Source organism: Cydia pomonella, chromosome 19 (genome assembly GCF_033807575.1).
Source record: "Cydia pomonella isolate Wapato2018A chromosome 19, ilCydPomo1, whole genome shotgun sequence".
Classification (NCBI taxonomy): domain Eukaryota; kingdom Metazoa; phylum Arthropoda; class Insecta; order Lepidoptera; family Tortricidae; genus Cydia; species Cydia pomonella.
This window is the reverse complement of record NC_084721.1, coordinates 710678-730284: the sequence shown is the minus strand read 5'-3', so window position 1 is coordinate 730284 and position 19607 is coordinate 710678. Positions and strand designations below refer to the sequence as shown.

At 43.2% G+C, this 19607-nt stretch overlaps 2 protein-coding genes across 10 annotated transcripts in view; one reads left to right on the top strand and one right to left on the bottom strand.

The window, feature by feature from the left end:
- Nucleotides 1-307: 307 nt before the first annotated feature.
- LOC133528622 (putative inactive tyrosine-protein kinase Wsck) lies at nucleotides 308-5350 on the top strand. Its single transcript, XM_061866069.1, has one exon. The coding sequence runs from the start codon at nucleotides 491-493 to the stop codon at nucleotides 2678-2680; it is 2190 nt and encodes a 729-aa protein (XP_061722053.1). The 5' UTR covers nucleotides 308-490; the 3' UTR covers nucleotides 2681-5350.
- Nucleotides 5351-7106: 1756 nt separating this feature from the next.
- Nucleotides 7107-19607, bottom strand: part of LOC133528129 (RNA-binding protein Pasilla) — a 74053-nt gene continuing 61552 nt past the window's right edge. For 6 of the 9 annotated variants that reach the window (XM_061865365.1, XM_061865363.1, XM_061865364.1 and 3 more), the window contains 4 exons: nucleotides 16845-17880; nucleotides 15996-16191; nucleotides 12289-12609; nucleotides 7107-10981 (listed from right to left, as the gene is read on the bottom strand). In XM_061865365.1, the coding sequence (XP_061721349.1) occupies nucleotides 10636-10981; nucleotides 12289-12609; nucleotides 15996-16191; nucleotides 16845-17880 (1899 nt within the window). In that variant the 3' untranslated portion in view covers nucleotides 7107-10635. The remainder of the gene's footprint in view (nucleotides 10982-12288; nucleotides 12610-15995; nucleotides 16192-16844; nucleotides 17881-19607) is intronic. The other 3 variants (XM_061865366.1, XM_061865371.1, XM_061865372.1) reach the window with 3 other exon arrangements.

Sequence of the window (19607 nt, the reverse complement as noted above, 5' to 3'; positions counted from 1 at the left end):
CGCTATTAACTTGCTGTGAGATTGATAAGTTGCATTCACACGATCGTACAACTGTTTTTAGCTTAGTAAAAAAATATTTTCATACGCGAAGGGGCTCATAAAATCTTTGGGACTTTTGTGTAAAAAACTTTTCTCGATAATCGAATTAATGAGTTTTAAAATAATATTATTCCAGTTCGATCAAAATCCTTGTGAGTATTGTATTATTTTATCAAAACGCAACGAACCGAAACATTCGTTAACGGAACCAAACGCACGTTCAGTTCAGTCAACCGTTCTGGCTAGTCGTTTTATTATAGTATTTCTTTATTGACCAAACAAATAAAGTTTCATAGTGCACTATAATTATAAGGAGTTGCGTGTGGATGTTTACTAATGTAATGTTTATTCACTTCAGTGTGAGTTACGATTTATGATAATGACTTGGTAACGAGCGTTAAGTTTTACGTCAAATTAACCTATGCCTATGACTCAATACCGAGAATAAACAATGGAAACTCGGTGCGTTGGGTGGCTATGTATACTAGTGGTCGTGATGTGCCTGCGCGTCGGCGTGGGCGACCGCGGTGACTACATCGGCTGCTACCGGCTGAAGGTGGACGACATCCTCAACACGCACACCGGGCAGTCCGTGGACGTGTGCCTGTCGGCCTGCGAGCAGGTCTACTACAAATACGCGCTCATCGGCAACGAATCTACTTGCTTCTGCAGCAACTCACCCGGCACCTTCAAGCTTCCGTTAGACACCTGTGACTCGCCGTGTCCTAAAAACGAGACTCAAAAATGTGGAGGTGTTAATGCTGCGAGCGTATACGACACCGAGGTGGTCGCGCCAGGCCCGCCGGAACCCGTCAACGTCACCAGAGTCACCGAGACCACCATTAGAATAACTTGGAAACAGCCTGATGCCCATTCTGATATTACAGGGTATGTTATAAAAGCTGATGTTGTGACAACTTATGCTGAAAATCCTTCCAGCTCTCCAGAATGGAGGGTACCTAACAATACATTCAGTTTGGAACTACCTAACTTATATCCCGGCTCAAGCTACATTATCAGTGTGGCAGGAGTAAATGATGATGATGAGGGCCCTCCTGCTACAGCTAGAGCAGAAACTATAATTGGAACACCAGATCCAAGTCCTCCTGATATAATAGTTAAAGAAAGACGAGGGGACCAGATGTTGGTACATATTCCTGAAGCTAAAAATGTAAATGGGCCAGTCTCCATGTACAGAGTGGTGGTGTCCATTGAGCTGTACCAGCAAGGGTTCCTTGTTGATAACCTCGGCAATTACTCCTATGCCCAGAGCATGGACCTGCCTTACTACATCACAGCTGAGTTAGACCCTGATGACATTAAAGCTGATTTTGTTATAGGAGATGGACACACTTACAATGGCTTTCAGAATGTCCCATTGCTGTTGGTCAGTGATATTGATGTATCTCTCGGCGTAGTAAGTGAGAAAAATCATGTCAGAAAAATGAGGTATGCTGAGTCTACCAAGAAAATAATACTGAACATAAATGAGCCGGAAGATGTCAACCCAATGGTAGTAGCCTTAGGGGCCGGTATAGCTATTGGGGTAGTCCTCTTGCTAATCGGAGTTGGTATGCTCATAGTTTTAAGGAAAAGAATTCATTTGGTTCGAATGCAGAGAGGTTCACAGTCAATGCCGCTTAGTCTTAGTGAGCCATGTATAGAAATTGAAAACTCTGGCTTTCTACAAGATGAGGTTGAGAAAATAGACTACTATGGAAATTTAAAAAGAAAATTATGGAACATACCAAGGAATCTGATTGATATAGATATTTCTTGTGTTGTTGGTTTGGGAAGCTATGGGAAGTTCACAAAGGCTAAAGTCCAACAGCACGGAGGACAGACTTCAGGGCTGGTGCAGGTCATCAGTGACAGGGAAATGGAGAAACCGGACAAGAAGCTTATGCTACAGGAGCTAGACCTCCTTATCAAGACTAGTGAACATGAAAATGTAATCTCCCTTATTGGGATTAGTGAAACTAACACAACACTATTTGTTGTACTCCAAGATAGTAAATACACTTTGAAAGAAATGCTTTTACAAAGTAGACAGAGGGATTTGCAGAACAATAAATTCTGCCTCATCACTGAGAATAAACTGCTTCAGCTTTGTGCTGATATTGCAGCAGGAATGGAGTACCTCCACAGCAAGTCAGTGACGCACAAACGGCTAAACTGTCGCAACATTGTGATTGGCGAATCAGGAGCCGCAAAAGTGTCTGGCTTTGGTTTATCGCACATCAGGCCGCTACATGAAACCCCAGACTACACACGATGGACAGCGTGCGAGATGTTACGACAGACGAGATTTAACCCTAAAGCAGATGTCTGGTCGTTTGGGTGCCTTATGTGGGAAGCGCTAACGTTAGGCGCAACGCCATACGCGAGTACGCCAAACAAGGACGTGGCTCCTCGAGTGTTGCGCGGCATGCGCGCCAGCCAGCCGTCGTACGTCGGCGACGAACTGTTCCACCTGTGTCTGCAGTGCTGGCAGGTAGACCCGGATGAGCGGCCCACCTTCTCGACGTTGCTTGACGAGCTCCTGCCGCTATCGGAAGCCGCCGGAACTCGAAGTCTCAGCTTCACACACTATAACGGATTCGAATACGAACCGCACGTACCACAGTACGAAATAGCTTAGACTTTCTGCAGTTATCACCATAACGCTCACCAAGCAACCAGTTTAAGTCTGATCTCTGATTACGTATAGTTGTTACGAATCGTGGGGTCAAAATATATTAGAAATAGTAGATATGATATGTGTGCACTAGGTAGCTGTTGTGACTTAAGAATCTCATTTGATTCTCAAATTGTAGGACAATATTTATGTAGGCAACTTTGTATCCAAAGATTAAGACAGCTTTAGGCAGCCCCTTCATTATTGTTCATTTTTTGTGTAATGAAAGTGACCTTATCTTTTAACTGAGTAATTTGAGAGGAACGGTGTTCTTACATGACATGAGAATCTATTTTTGTTACCTTTAAGTTTAGATTAAGCAACTCATTAACGACAGTGGGAAAACCTTACATTCAAATGTCATTATAGTAAAGTTAGTTTAGTAAACTCCATTATAGTAAAGTTTGGTACAGTCAGCGTCAAATACTTTGTAGCAACCAAAGTAGCCAAATAGTTCGGTACACCATATATTTAGTATGGTGTACCGAACTATTTGGCCACTTTGACTGCTACAAAGTATTTGACGCTGACTGTACCTTGTAGGTGCAAAAAAGTATACATATTTATGATAATGATAATTGTGATTATCTTGGAGGAAGTCTTTTTGATAAAAACATATCAAATGATTTACCACAAGAATCTCATTAGCATTTTGCTGTCAATTGGTTAATTAAGATTAACAATATTAACATGTAAAGTGTACTACACATATGATGACCTATAATTGTTAGTTATGTAATTGTATATAGTTTTATCAGAATTCAATAATTTAGATGTTTAGGAAATAGGTTTATAAGAGTGTTGGCAACATTGACAATATTCATGTATAAATGTTTTATTTATATATATTTATCTTCTCATAATAGGTATAGAGGTTCTTACGTTCATTACTTTCTGCTGACAGGGACAGAAAAAGGAATATGTCCTTTCCCTGTCCCTCTGGAGAAGGATATAACCCCTGTATATTGTAACAACAAGTCAGCATCAAATTATAGTGACGATGACGGCCAAAGTGCTCAAATATATACGTACATATCCTTACGTCAATAGTAACAATGTTGACCGTACATCTGTATTGTATTGTAGCACGACGGGAAGAGGCCTACCAGGAACCTCGTTCGACGTGGTGCCTCCCTGTCACACTTACGTACGAATTTACAAGTACGACAGAGAGACAACACGTCGAATGTAGTCCGCGGTACGCCTTCTGATTCCCACGCCTGGACGACTGTATTCCGTGAAGTTGTACGGTCGAGTTCACAAACATCTTTGCCGACGTTCCAAAAATGACACGGACCTTATTGTCAATATATATTTTTGGAACGTTGGCTTGTAAAGATGTTTCTGAGCTCGACCGCACATTTGTACCTTTTCTATTGAATTTAATTTGGCGACTGATGTCCAATTGTCGGTGTAAAAGCGATAGGGGTCTATTTATAGCCCTTTTAGGCACTGGTTAGCAATCATTGTATTGGGTCGCGTGCTACCAACGCTCTGAAATAGACCCACGCAATGAATCAAACAATATTTATGAATCGAACTTTTTTTATCAAAGTAAAATAGATGTGACAAAAGGTGCATTCGTAAGGTCATGCTTAAGTCGCATTTATCGTAGCGTCTATCACACATAATAACCTATCTGAAGAACGACATATTTATGTACCTACAGTTATCTCTGCAGTTTACTGTACTTATATAATGTGTGTAGAAATAGTTAAATGAAATAAGTTGTTTGTTAAGTGCAATGAAGTCAGATGTTGTCAATGTGTACAATATGTATTTACTATTATCAACAAAAATGTACCCATATGCAGGTATTATTAGCACTGTAATAATAACTGTACTTAGCTTAAGGCTGTGTATTTATTTACAAACTATGTATTTACTTACATCATGATTTGTATATTATGCTTGTACGTTTTTATCTATTACCAGAGAATAGTAAATAAAAAGGACTGCCAATCTCCATACAAAGTAGAGTTCTTTAGGATTGTTGTAGATGGCACCACATTGGCGACATCGCCATATCCTATTTTGGCCTTATGACCTCTCTCTCTTTAATATAATGCTAACTAACTAGATGGGGATACTGTGTTAAACCGCGGTCAAGGTGTCATACAAACCGTCGGAGACCATAAGTGGCGCCATCTACAACAATGACGAGGAATGAGACTTTATATGCAGGCTTAGCACAGAAGCAACACGTACAACAGTATCCCGCCCGCGAGATAGACTACCCGTCCCTCTTTACCTAATACAGTTATAGTCGCTGTAAATTAAGAAATAAATTTTAAGTTATGAATTGATCCTTATATTTACGAAGATACCGCGCGCAAGTGATAGCCTTAGTGTCATCTATATTAGGGTCAATTCACCACTGTCAAAACTTCTTAACTTACACCGAGTATAGGTAGTAAAAGATGGGTAGTATATTTCGCGCGCAAGGTACTGTCGCGCCGCTTCTGTGCTAGTCTAGTTCTAATGGGCGACATCAGTCTATTATATTATTTACTTTTCTTATGTTTACATTCCATCCATTGTTAAATTTTAGATCTCAATTTTCTCGAAGACAGCTTAGCTCAAGACCAATAAGGCACATTTTGTACTTTTTTTTAATATACATTTATTATTAAATGCGTAATTTATTAAAAACTCTGAAGTTTATATTTTTCCTTTTCAGCACAGGTACTAACAAAGGTCTTATGACGCCAACGTTCCTCACCTCAGTATTGTCAGAACTCAGAAACTTAGAAATAAAGGTGGATTGTCACAAAAATTTGTAGCGACAGTAAATTTACTGCCATATTTCGACACATGATTAAAACTTTTAGAACGCCATTTGACTTTGATCCTTATTCAATCACTGATGTGATGTGTTAAAATTTGTTAAATATCAAAAAGTGGCGCCTTCTAATATATCAAAGGCCACAGGTATGGCGGCATCGTTTCGAGCAATGGCGCCACTTTTTTTTTATTTTTACACAAATCAGTAAAAGAATAAGGATCGAAGTGAAATGGCGTTCTAAAAGTTTTAATCATGTGTCGAAATATGGCAGTAAATTTACTGTCGCTACAAATTTTTGTGACAATCCACCTCTATTTCAAATGCTCTTTGAAAATACTTACAGGACTGAGGAGTAGAGGTGCCGCGAATATCGATGTTTCTCTGTCGCTTTAGCAAGATCGAGTGATATAATGGGACTCTGGCATTGGCGGCGTACGCGCAGCCTTGACAGTCGCCACACCCGCAAAGGCAAGCGTCGGCTAACAATGCGCTGGGCGTCGGGTCCCACGGCAAAGCTCCTATATTACCCTGGCCGTCACCTATGCTTATGTATACAGTACCGGATCCCTTTGTTTGACATAATTATTGAAAGTCATAATGTAATGATAGTCATATTATCATTAGTCATAACTCTGAAACCGTTAACTTTTCAGGAATTTCCTTAGATTATCCTATAGATAGGTTAGGTTAGGTTTGTTTTATGGCAATCCTGAAAAGTTACGCGTTTCTGAGAAAAACCAAATTATGACTAACGAAAATGCGGACAAACAATACATTATGACTTAAAACTTTATGGGAAACAATAGAGACCCATACAGTACACACGTTTACGTGATTCGCTTAACAGCGTTTTAGACTACATTTCTCTGTCTCTGCCCATGTTTCTCCCATAGAGAAGTGTGGTGACGGTGGTCTTTCGAACCGGATTGTCGGACGTTTTTTATTTATATCAACTTTATTGCACAATACATGAAGGTACAAATGGCGGACTTAATGCTTTAAGGCATTTTATACCAGTCAACCAATAAAACCAATGTGTTTGTGGTAGCAAAAAACGTCGCTGCATGCTGCTGTTACTAATAATAGTGTGAAAAGCACTGGGTGCGTAGCCAAGATGCCATTCGTTCGCTTCGTGGCGAAGGCGTTTCGTTCACTACGGAGCGTAAGCGATCGGAATCTTGGCTAAGCACCCTGGAGCTAATATTTATATTTGTGTATACTATATCGCTTAGTTCTGGCTCTGGCCTGAGATGTCAGAACTTTGCGTATTTCCGGAGGTTCCGGAACAGGCCTATAACCGCGAAAATCGAAGTTCGTCAATTGCGGGAATTTTTCTCTGTCACTCTAATTACGTCTTAATGAGAGTAAAAGAGAAAGATCCCCGCGAATTGCGGTTTTCGCGGTAGGCCCCCAGGATAGACCACTCTCTGTATGGCCATTATAGTACCTACGACTACGAGACATTTCCATGTATCGTTTCTCATTACCTTGTGCATTTTACCCGGACATTTTCCTACCTACTAGGGTACTACTACTACTTACTTACTCGATAGGTATCATCTAAATGAATAAGGAAAATGTGATGTTGGACAATGAAACAACGCATCGTTTTGCAATTTATTTAATGTTAATATAATATAGACAATGTTCAAGGTACCTTTTAATTGGTTTTCGAGCTTTTAAACACTAAGACATTGTAACCTCCCTCTATACCTCGTATCGTTTACAACATTGCAAAATAACATTCATTAGAAAATCAATATCGACAGTACAACTAAATATTAACATTGACTATAATATACCCAAATTTAAATTCAATAGATATTATTCAACATTTCAATTCAAACTTAATTAGAAATTATTTCTCGTTACATAAGATTGCTGACCCGTTTGTCGTAAACCAAGTTAACAAAATAACTAATAATAAAAAATAAAAATTCCATCACTGAAACTGTACAGCAACAAATGTTTTCAACATATCGATATTATACATAACGCACCGAACCGGCGCCTGTCTACATACTTATTATACGCAACAAGTTATAATTCAATAGAATTAGTACAACATATCAATCTCAACATGTGTAAAGGTGATGAGACAACGACTGAACGGCGCTTGGACTGCAGCTCGGCCGCCGCGGCGTGCGGCACGTGCGGCACGCGGTCGACCGCCGTGGCGCATGCCACACGCGGCGGCGCTTACACACCGTACACTCACAACGTTCTGACAAACTTATCCTACGACAGCATCGGGCGTGACCAGGCGGCTGCGAGCGGAGTGACAAGGACAGCAACACGCGTGTAACGAGAGGCTCCCGGGTCTAGTCGTTCTCTGTCACAACTGGCTCTGAGCGCTGGCACGTCCGATGCTGGGTGCCTTCCCCTATCCCTAAACCAGTGAACTCTTACGAACCCCTCCTAGATCTAGCCTAACTTACGGTACTCGATACAAAACGGCGAGTGTACTGCGGGAATCGCACGCGACTACGTCCGTCGGACTCCACATGAAACCGAGTGAAAATTTTAATGACAAACAATTATATTACAATATTCCCTACCTCTCGGGACGCGTTCGTGACAATGTCAATATGCGCAAGTTGATTCCTCAGTCTTTAATAAATTGATGACAATGAGCAAGGAGAAAACGTAAATGAAAATGCTATGCAATTATATACAGAGTGCGGGCCGCGTGCGATTCGCGCCCAAAACAAGCGTTATGGTGATGTCTTAATGTTGAGTTCGACTTGAACGCACAGCCATGATCCTAAACACAGTATCGAACCTTACTAGCCTAGCGCACCCGACGGCTGCCTCCACGTATACCTCTAAACTATACGATAAACCACTCTATCAACAAATTCAACAACATTTAGCTATAAAATTAAAAGATGAGATGCGCGGTCGCGTGTGCGGGCCGCTCGTGAGGCTCGCTAGCTACCTTAGCCTACAACATTGAAACTTACCTAAGTGTAACAGCGCTAGTAACGAGAGTGGGTGCGGCTCTACTGACTACACACGACGGGCCGCTGTCCGGGTGCTGACTACGGCCGCGGCCTCGGGCTGCCTGCTGCTGCTCGAGCGCCCGGCGAGGCCGCCATCGCTCCGGGCAGCGGCGGCCTCGCGGACACGCGGCGCCCGGGCGGCGCTAGGGGTGCGGGAAGCGTGCCAGCGCGGCGTATTTGTCAGTATCACAGAAACAGTATCAACCTTGTTCTCTTCCCTTCCTGAATTCATTCGATACACAAAATATTCCGGACGACGTTGCATTTATTATCTTCCCACGCGATAAACGGATAGTACCGCACTAAAATTATTATTCTGTATTCACGTTAATATACTCTCAAATATTGTAACAACTTCAGTATAACAACATTAACATTTTCCAGTTATTTTAAAATTATCTATACATACCTTTATATTGTTTTTAATGACAATTATAACTAACTAGAATTCCATCGATAACTATTTAAGAATCGGCGAGTTCGCGGCGCCGAGGCAGCTTGGCGGCCGAGGCGACGGCGAGGGGTGCCGCGGCGCCGGCGGCGCGAGCCCGCCGCAACGAGAGGCAAGTAACTCAGGGACCGGTGCGAGAGGAGACGAGTGAAGAGAGGACTAACGGGGCTCCGGCCGAGTGGCATCAACCGAACGTTTACAATAATTGACGTAGTCACTTACACGTACAGACTAATGAAGATTTAGTTCCAATAAAATTGAGCGCGTATAATCGACATCCAGGCGGGGCCGGGCGCCCCGCCCGCCCGATAATTGACACTAGACGATATCTGCACTACCCCGTATATATTAAGATGAATGAGAAAGTCGAAAACACCGGAAAGTTAACAGCGATACCTACACTTTAAAGATTGAATATATAATAAGTTCTAGCTACAGGGTACATAGTTACGCTAGTCTACGGCAGGCCGCGCCACCGCCACGCCGGCGGCGGCGAGCTCGAGAAACGCCTCTCAATTCCTTATCTTACACGCTATCGTACGTTACATACATTAACTCTTTAAGCCGATTCGAATTCATTATTATTATTTATTACATTTCATTTGTACTTCTATTCCTCGATAAGTATATCGCCGCACGGGCAGCGGACAGGGTCGCGGGTCTCGGGCCGAGACTCGAACCTGGGCCCTCGAGCCCGCTCACAACATGGCACGGGAGGTAACTGGCGGCCGAGCGGCGAGGCCTGCGAGCGGCACGAGCGCGCCCGGCCTTCTCCGACTGTAAATAACTTTCTGTCATATTGTCAATATTATCATATCTGCAACGATACGCTTCTTCAAATATAATTCTCTACTATTCTGGACATGCATTATAACATTTTCTTTAGATTGTACTTATATTGTTGTTAAACGATTTTAGACCGGACGACGGCTGCGAAACGTTCCTAACAAAAATAAAACGAAATATTTATAAATGTATAAAAAATAAAGATCTTCACCTTCAGAAATCAGGAATGACGACGACTCCGCTAGCCGGACATTCGAGAGTCAAATATAAAACGAAACAAAATTATTATGTCAACCGAGGCTTAGGCGGCTCGCTTATCCGAATCCAAGTTTCAACTAACCTAACTAAACATAACTTATCAATGGTAACATTTACAATGAAAACAACTCTGTAAATAAAATGTATGCGATGCACGGTGAACAATATACAAAAATAAAATGTGCATGGAATAGGAATTTCCGTGATAGGATTTATCACAATCGTAACTTCATTAATCTTACACAACAATGTCCTCTGCTAGGCAGACCGCGACGAACAAAATATACCAGATATATGTCCAACACTATAGTACATGCATAAAATCATTAATATATAATAAAATCTATTTGTAAATAGGTAACTATGTGCCGACGCGAGCCGCGGCGGGTCGCGTTGCATATTGCACGGCCCCGATACTCGTGCGGCCGGCGGCCGGAGCTGCGACGAGACGATCACTCGACTGGCAGGCCGCTGCAAACCGAACCCCCACGCGTTACATTTTGTGTACGTTTCTATGAGAATCAAGAGCTCTTTCGATCCTGAGAGGTGTCCCAAAACATCTTTTTTATGAGATATTTTTATGTTTCACACGGAGAAGGAAACCCTAGTATTTACTTTCTCACAAAAATCGAAAGAACTAGTGATTATATACACATAAAAAACGATGTGTCGGGTGGGGGTGGGATTTGTCGGCGGCAGGGTAACTGTCGACTGCCTCGCGGTGTGTGACTAGACTACTGCATGAGGCCGGCGGTGGCGGCGGACACGGAGGCGGCGGAGAGTGCGTTTGTGGCGCGTGCGCTTGAGCTCCTCCTCCTGGATCTTCTGGTCGATGAGGTACTGCGCGTTGCCGATGGCGGAGGCGGAGCCGCTGATGGTGACGATGCGGTTGCGCGTGCCGGGCGCGAACGTGCCCTTCTTGCTGATCTGGATGTTGGCGCCCGACATCTGCTGGATCTCCACCAGGCTGCGCCCACCCGGACCTGCCACACACACCCGTCAGTCGCACTGGGACACGCGAGCCTACTGACTATACTGCACTGCCATAGCTCATCTAAACAACTCGCGGTCACCACATATAATCGCTTCCTTACTATTTAGTAAAGGAGCTCGACTGTTTATTTTAGTTAACCTATTGGACGCCAACGACGTATTAATCGGTCACAGACCACAGAGCAACATAGACCTACGTGCATATGCATAAAGTCCCATTTCAATATTGACACTTCGGTGACGTGGCGTCCGAGTGACCGCTTTTGTGTTTGACAAGGCGTCGAAAAGGTTAATACCCTCCTGAGACCCAGAAGCAGTTGTTTTGTTTTTGAATTGGTCATTCAATAAAAGTTCAAATGAGATTGTGGAATATGTACAAAAAATTGTACCGGAGGTCTCAGGAGGAATATTGTAGTTTAAAATTGATTAAACTTAGTAATGGTGCAGCGACGTAGCATTACACGAATAAAACTGCATGTGGTGACCTCGCGCTCTACTACACGCGTCATAATGCGGGATCGATGTAGTCTGACTTTTGCCTCGGCCACGCGACGCCCGCTCCGAGCGTCAGGAGCTCGCCGACCGCCATACATTTGTGGTGTCAGCGTCGAGCGTGTGCTCCTGACGCTCTGAGCGTGCGTTTCGTGACCCGTGGCTGCAGATTACCTTAATTAATAGATGGAGTTTGGGACACAATTCGTGGTTCCCGTACTAATTTAGATTGCTAGCTCAACCAATTATTTAACTTGCTACAATTATTGAGTTGTATGGGTGAACGGTTGAACTCTTTGAATGGTGTAGGATACAACTGAGCAGTGGTGTTCGCGGTGTAAAATTATATTTAGAAGTAAAATTGTACTTATATTGTGGTGACCCCGTGTTTTTACGATTTATAATGCGGTGTCAGTATAGTCTGTGTTATAAGTCCAGTCTAGCTAGTCACCGGCGCCAGATGATAGGAAAGGGAGTTTTAGACAATTTCTTAGACATTTAGGGAGTGCCGTTGCTGAATTAAAAATATAGATATGAAATTGAAGTTTTACACTGATAGCAGTCGACTTAACTGATCTATGTAAAAACTGTTTACCAACGATCAGTTAAGTGTGATGCCGTCACGTCAGCTAAAGTCGCAAGCCTTTTAACTCCATTTGAAAGCGAGGGATTTGCGACTTTATCCCAGAGTAGTTCCCCCCGACTGCTAAAGACGTGAACTGACGCGCGGAGCTGACAAGGTCCCCGGTGACACGTGGTCGATAGATGTACGATAGGCGGTAGACGTGGTGGGAGTGGGACTCACCGAGGATGGCGCCGACGATGACCTCGGCGATCTCGACGTTCTTGGAGTCCTTGGCGCTGTGGTCGGCGGGCGCGGGCGGCGCGGGCGACTTGCTGAGCGGCAGCAGGCTGGCGGCCGGGAAGCCGGGCACGGACGGCACGCCGGCCACGCCGGCCACGGAGCCCACTTGCGCCGACAGCGAGATGGGCGCCACGGCTGGGGGCCGAAGCGCATCGAATGCTACCTCCGCGAAACGCTCTAACGACGCGCCGCGGCCGCCGCCTGCGGACCGGGAGTGTGCACGTGGCAGGAGTTGTGGCGATTACATTAGAACGTTTCGCGCTGTTGCGGAGAGAGTCAGTGTTAGCGCCCGAGCGGGCCGAGCGCTCCCTCGCGGCGCTAGCGGCCTCGTGGCCCGGCTCTCATTGAACTTGGCACTCGTCCGTCCGGCACGAGGCCTGCCCTGGCGGGCCGCGCGGCCGCGACGGAGCGTCGAGCGTGTAGCGAGTGTGATGACGAGCGAACAACTTCAGCAGTAGAAACGATGTAATAATACGGACCCCTGGACTAGAGTTGAAACTTATTCGAGTACTAGCAGATGTATTCAATGAGAATCATAAATATGTTTCCGATCCTCGATACGGAATTTGGTTATGAACCAAATAAAGCTTAAGTAAATTTAAAAAAAAATCAAGTCACCGCGATAATTGATTCTGCCCGCTAAGCGTAGCTAAATTCATTTTAGCTGAAGCAAAACATAGTTTCAGATGCGAGTACCAACGTTGCTGTATTGCGATAGACAAAAGTATATTTCGTAAGTTATTATTTTGCCCACCTACATAAAAAGTCTGCTCGTTTGCCTCCTAAATATGTGAAAAATTTAATTAATTATACTAAATTTCGTACTTGATTAAAATAATGAAATATTACTATTATCACTCTTTTTTTATATATTTTGAAATAAGATCAACTTTTGTCAAGGGTCAATGTTAAAAATTATGAAAAAGTTATTCGCCCTTTCAGTATTATGCCAAGGACTACATACACACGTTAACAATAATTGGAATTATGTTTTACAATAGTCGATGCGAGTCCCCGGCATAACGTGAGAGTTATGTATTGCCGACCGGTGAAAAGCGATGTTCAGAAATTTGGAAAATAAAAACACCTCAAGAAGAAAAACAATTATTAATGGAGAAATCTAAAAGCCAATTGTGTTATGGACATCAGCAATACAACACGTAGAATACAAACTAGTCATGCAGTCATAAATAAAATACACTTTATAACTACTGATACAACTAAGTGTTGGACGTCCAGCAACTTGGTATCGCATGGACTAATTGTGACTCTTGGATTCAGATAAAAATTGTATAAAATAATAAAAAGAATGGCAAATGTAGACCCTAAATAATGTTCCATCGCGTTTCATATTTCGCGCGCGTATGTTTTTATTAATTAAAAAAGTACAAACTTTTCACGCGTAGTGAGGAATGGTTTCTACTTCAAGACGATAACAGACGCAGAATCGAGCTCTACAAGTCAATGTCGATGCATATGGATTACCTTCTGTCAAGTGGCGGCCTCCTGCAGGCCTCGGGATGGCGTACGTTATGTAGGTAATGCTACTAACTACAGGTTACGGAAGGTGCAAGATTCAAAGAGATGTCGTGTTAATATCACAGTTACACAGCCAATTACTTCCAGGACAGACATGAGAAGCGTTGCGAGGAAATTTAGAATTTTGTGAGGAAGCGGTAATGGGACGATTCGCTCGTTGCACCAAACAATTTAAATTCAGACCGTTCTTTACAAAGAAAAATTTGCGTAAAATTTCGTCTATTAAAAAAATATTACATTCGGTACACTCTAACCCCCTTATTCATAAACGTGTACTAAAGTTACTCTCATAACCAAAAAATCAATCTCTTTACTCAATAACATTTTCAAACTAGTAAACGATACTTTATTTGGCAAAACGAGCGAAAGTTCCTTAAAACAAGCATCTCTGCAACTTCACCACCCACCACAGTGAGTGGTGAACCACGCACACAACGCACCAGAGCGTATCTGGCGCGCTGTGGTACGTGGAACATCAATTATAGGTTATCTATTTATGAGAATATTTGTGTCGTCGCAAACGACACGCTGTAGAAAGAATGTTCTTAGATAAAGACTCCGAAATTAGGACGGACAAATGTATGGAATATATCAGAATCGTAGGAGATAGCACCGTTTTCCAACCCCCTTAAAGTAGACTAACATACGATAAAAATACGCAAAAGCCAATATGCTCAAAGATTGTGACACGACTCTAAGCTAGACTTCTTACAAGTAGTTATAACGCCTAAAGTTTATTCGAAACATCTTTGCTGGTTCAGTCCGGTGCCAAGTTCCAAGTATTAAGAACACTTTATAGTATCCAAGTTGAACAAACAGTCAAAATATTTGATATCTTTGAACATTTTCCCTCAGTTATTGAGGGCTGCGATAAAAGTTGTCTAAGTATCTTGCTAAGTTTTAAAATTTAACTCGATATTTATTATAAATTAGTGGTTCACAGTAATAAATCGCGACTCGTGCAAGCGAGTAGCTTGTACAATGTAAATAAATAAAAATAGTGCACGTAAACGTTGTCGGCGGCCATATAAATACTATAAATAAGTATTGCACGTATTTACATAACGCGCTCTTGAAGACGATGAAGGTCGCTTCCGTCGCATGGCACCGCGTATCACAATAGATAACATTCAATAACTAAATTACAATATATTAATATAACTAATTAACTATATCTACATTTATTAAATATTCTTCTTTGGGACTTGTTCTAAGTATATTCAATTTGACATTTGGCAGAAATCGAATCACAGTCTTTAACTAATATTATAAAGCTTTAAAATGATGCCCCAAGAATTATTCTTTGGTTTGTGCAGCTTTCCAACCATTTTAACAAGCCTACCGGAAAGTGGACTCAGAGAAAATAACAAACTGAATGCGAGTGAATTCATGAAAAAATATGACTGATCAAGTTTAAAGTGACTAAAAAATTAATATTAAATTTTCTCCAGTCAGCCAACTTTTCAATAGCCAAATTATACACATTTTTTTTATTTTTCATGGAGTAGGTAAAATCGAGCTGCGTTTATGAACTCATAGATCAGGCAAGAAACCACTAATGCCCTTCAAAGATCCCTACAGTAGCAAATTCGTTAAACATTTCGAAGACATCGGGGAAAGATTTCAAACCTTGTCTATTTACAGCTCCCAAAGAACCTAATGGACGACTAGGTACAGTTACTATCTTTATAAGTTACAACAACGTGTGGATGTCTTTTGTTTAGCAAACTTTAATTCAATACTACTGCTTTAAGATTCATCGATCGTATTCGGTGTAAAGTCTAAGCCAAATCCGTGTTTCGTAATTTAATCTTACATCGACAGTTAATCTAGATGGCACTGTCCCGTTATGTACGTTATGTGGTAGTCTAAATCGACGTTCAACAATCATGTAAAACAAAACCACGGAGGCACGATTTTTTCTTACACTTTACACAAGTCACACAATCAGTCTTTATTTTTGCCATATATTCCGTTTCAGTGATCGGGAACGCTACATTCGACCGTTTGCCGTAACTTACTCGGGCGCGCTACGCTGCGCTACGCCGTGCTACGCCTCGCTACGCCGGGCTACATCTGATACTGGAGCCACATCCCCAGGCACTCACCTAGGCCGACCTGCGACAGCGGGCCGAACACGGGCTGGTCCTGCGCGGGCAGCGGGTAGAAGGCGGCGGACAGCGGCGCGGCGGGCAGCGCGGCGGGCAGCGCCAGCCCCAGCACGCCGTGCTTCACCAGCAGCGCCAGCGCCGCCGAGATCTCCGAGATGCCCGCGTCCGAGTACCCCGACTGCCGCAGCGCCACCTGCAACGACACGCTAATTGTCTCAGTTCATCCCACATTACTTGTACCAGACTTACCCTACATTTCTTGATTTACTTTTTAGTACTAACGTCCGCTATGCCGCGGAGGTACAGACAGAGAGACGCGGCGAAACTATAAGAGTTCTTAGTTGACTGTGAAACCTTAAAAAGATGCGCAAAGAGAGTGGGGAAGTTTTACTGTAGGTAGATAATATGCATTGTCGAATAGTATATTTATTCTTCAATTACAGATCTCATGTCCAGGAAACCAAACTAAATAGACGATGGTCTTCATAATGTTAGCATGAACTGGAAGCAGACGACAGTGATTACTTAATAGTTAGTACTTAAAGTATTCAGGATTTGTCCCAATTTGCAACTAAGTCATGGCGTGAATAATCATGACTCCTCGAATATGACGAAGATTAAGTTAGTTCCAACCTCGACTCGCTCGTACCATTCGCTCGTAATTTCTTAGCACTCGTGTACGAATTATATTTACGAACTCCTGGTAAAAGAAACACTTCTTTTTTCCAAAACAGTTAACATCATAATGATGTTTTATACCTTGATGTGTACCAAAATGTGTTGGATTTGTAGCTGGCACAGCTGCGTCAGAACCGTCCACCAGCACCGACCAGGCATGTGGCATACCTTGATGTGGTCCAGCGTGTGTTGCGTGAGGGGTGTCTGCTGCTGCGAGCCGGGCGGCGCCAGCGACAGCGTGAGGCTGAGTGCGCCGAGTCCAGAACCGTCCACCAGCACCAGGCATGTGGCATACCTTGATGTGGTCCAGCGTGTGTTGCGTGAGGGGTGTCTGCTGCTGCGAGCCGGGCGGCGCCAGCGACAGCGTGAGGCTGAGTGCGCCGAGTCCAGAACCGTCCACCAGCACCAGGCATGTGGCATACCTTGATGTGGTCCAGCGTGTGTTGCGTGAGGGGTGTCTGCTGCTGCGAGCCGGGCGGCGCCAGCGACAGCGTGAGGCTGAGTGCGCCGAGTCCAGAACCGTCCACCAGCACCAGGCATGTGGCATACCTTGACGTGGTCCAGCGTGTGTTGCGTGAGGGGTGTCTGCTGCTGCGAGCCGGGCGGCGCCAGCGACAGCGTGAGGCTGAGTGCGCCGAGTCCAGAACCGTCCACCAGCACCAGGCATGTGGCATACCTTGATGTGGTCCAGCGTGTGTTGCGTGAGGGGTGTCTGCTGCTGCGAGCCGGGCGGCGCCAGCGGCAGCGTGAGGCTGAGTGCGCCGAGTCCAGAACCGTCCACCAGCACCAGGCATGTGGCATACCTTGATGTGGTCCAGCGTGTGTTGCGTGAGGGGTGTCTGCTGCTGCGAGCCGGGCGGCGCCAGCGACAGCGTGAGGCTGAGTGCGCCGAGTCCAGAACCGTCCACCAGCACCAGGCATGTGGCATACCTTGATGTGGTCCAGCGTGTGTTGCGTGAGGGGTGTCTGCTGCTGCGAGCCGGGCGGCGCCAGCGACAGCGTGAGGCTGAGTGCGCCGAGTCCAGAACCGTCCACCAGCACCAGGCATGTGGCATACCTTGATGTGGTCCAGCGTGTGTTGCGTGAGGGGTGTCTGCTGCTGCGAGCCGGGCGGCGCCAGCGACAGCGTGAGGCTGAGTGCGCCGAGTCCAGAACCGTTCACCAGCACGGAACCACCGACTACACCTGCGCCCAGCGCGTGGCTCTGTCGACAAATGTAAACGTTAAAATTGATTTAAAAAAAGTCCATATGGCCCCATAGAAGCTTATGTGCATAACAGCAGATAACTCGGTCGATATACAGCATGCGGGTGACTCCCCGCGGTGGCGGCGGTAAGGTAGTATAACGACTACTGAAACTCATAATGGCATGCATTTTGGAAATCTCCCGCACGCCGTATGCGGGCCCTATCGACCAATGAAAATAGTTTCCCAAATGCGGGCCCTATGGCATGCTTTATGGAAATCTCCCGCACTCCGCATACGGGCCCAAACGCATGCTATTATGAGTTTTACTGGACTTTACCACCTTACCGCCTGCGGGGCCACCCGCATGCTTTATATCGATCGAGTTATCGACCATTGAAACAGAGCCATTATTTTTTTTATATAATTGTAGTAGTAAAGACCACACCAATCTGCTGTGCATACAGATACAATGTGTTATGACCTTACTCTAAAATGTATTTCAAGTCTTAAAATTTTAAAGATGTAGTTCTATGAGGCAAATAGAAACTCAAAACAGATAACTGGATTATTGCTGACTGTATGTTTATGTAACTTTGATTTAAAAGATCTTGGAATTTTGTAATAGAGAGGTAAAGTCTAAGAAAAAAAGTGCCCCTTAGTATATAAATTGTATGACAACTATACACATAAACGCAATAATTCAAGGTCAAAATGCCAAATTTAACAATCGGAACCCTCCAAATATTGACAAATCGCCTTAACCCACTCCAAGGAAAGTTACAAATAATATATTCGGAATAGAGTAACAAGGTAACATAACATACATAAAAACTCCATTAAAATACATACTTACATACAAATTGTTTACCAACAATGTCTCAAACTATTCAAGGTGTGTTAAGTGTCTTCATGGGTCCTTACATTATTTATATATTCTTTAAATTTAGATATAAAAAGACATTGTAACAAAACTAGCCATCGCTATTGTATTGTTACTCGTGTTAGGCAGGGAAATAATAGTACAGTCACAATCATTTATATAGAGTAAAAAAGAAAAAAAAAGCCAAATGTTGCGCAATATTATATTAAAATAACTACTCATATTAATGAAAATGACTGTACATCCTTCGCATGCAATTTGTACATATATTACTTATATTTATAAAGCTTGCAGGGTCTTATAATACTGGAAAAGCACATCTCATATTATACAACATCGAAACACCGATTATGGCGTTTATATTTGAACACTTTATTCATTTTGCCAATTAAATTCAAATTGATTTTCAGTTTTCTTTTCTACAACATAACTGGATAAAACATAAGAGATATTAAAAAGACAAAATGTCAGTTTATAATAGATCATAATTATAATATTTATAATACAGCAACAAGGAATAAAATTGACGTCCACTTTCGATATGGGATATACCTGTAAGACCCGATTAAAAATGGTCCTTACTGATATAAAGCTACGTTTGCAATTTCTATAACATGATTAAATCACAACAGCCCTTTCATAATCTAAAGTTCCATTTTCAACATTGTCTAAAAATCTTCTACCAACGGTGTCTTAGAAAAGAAAACTCAAAGTTTATAAGGATAGTATAATTTAGATAGAAAGCGTTCAAATACCAACACAGATAATAGTTTGATATAGTTTAGAAGATAGCAGTTAGTGCAGTGTCCAGCATCATGAGAACGGTAAGGGTCGCGACCACTTAAACACGCCTCAACGTGCCT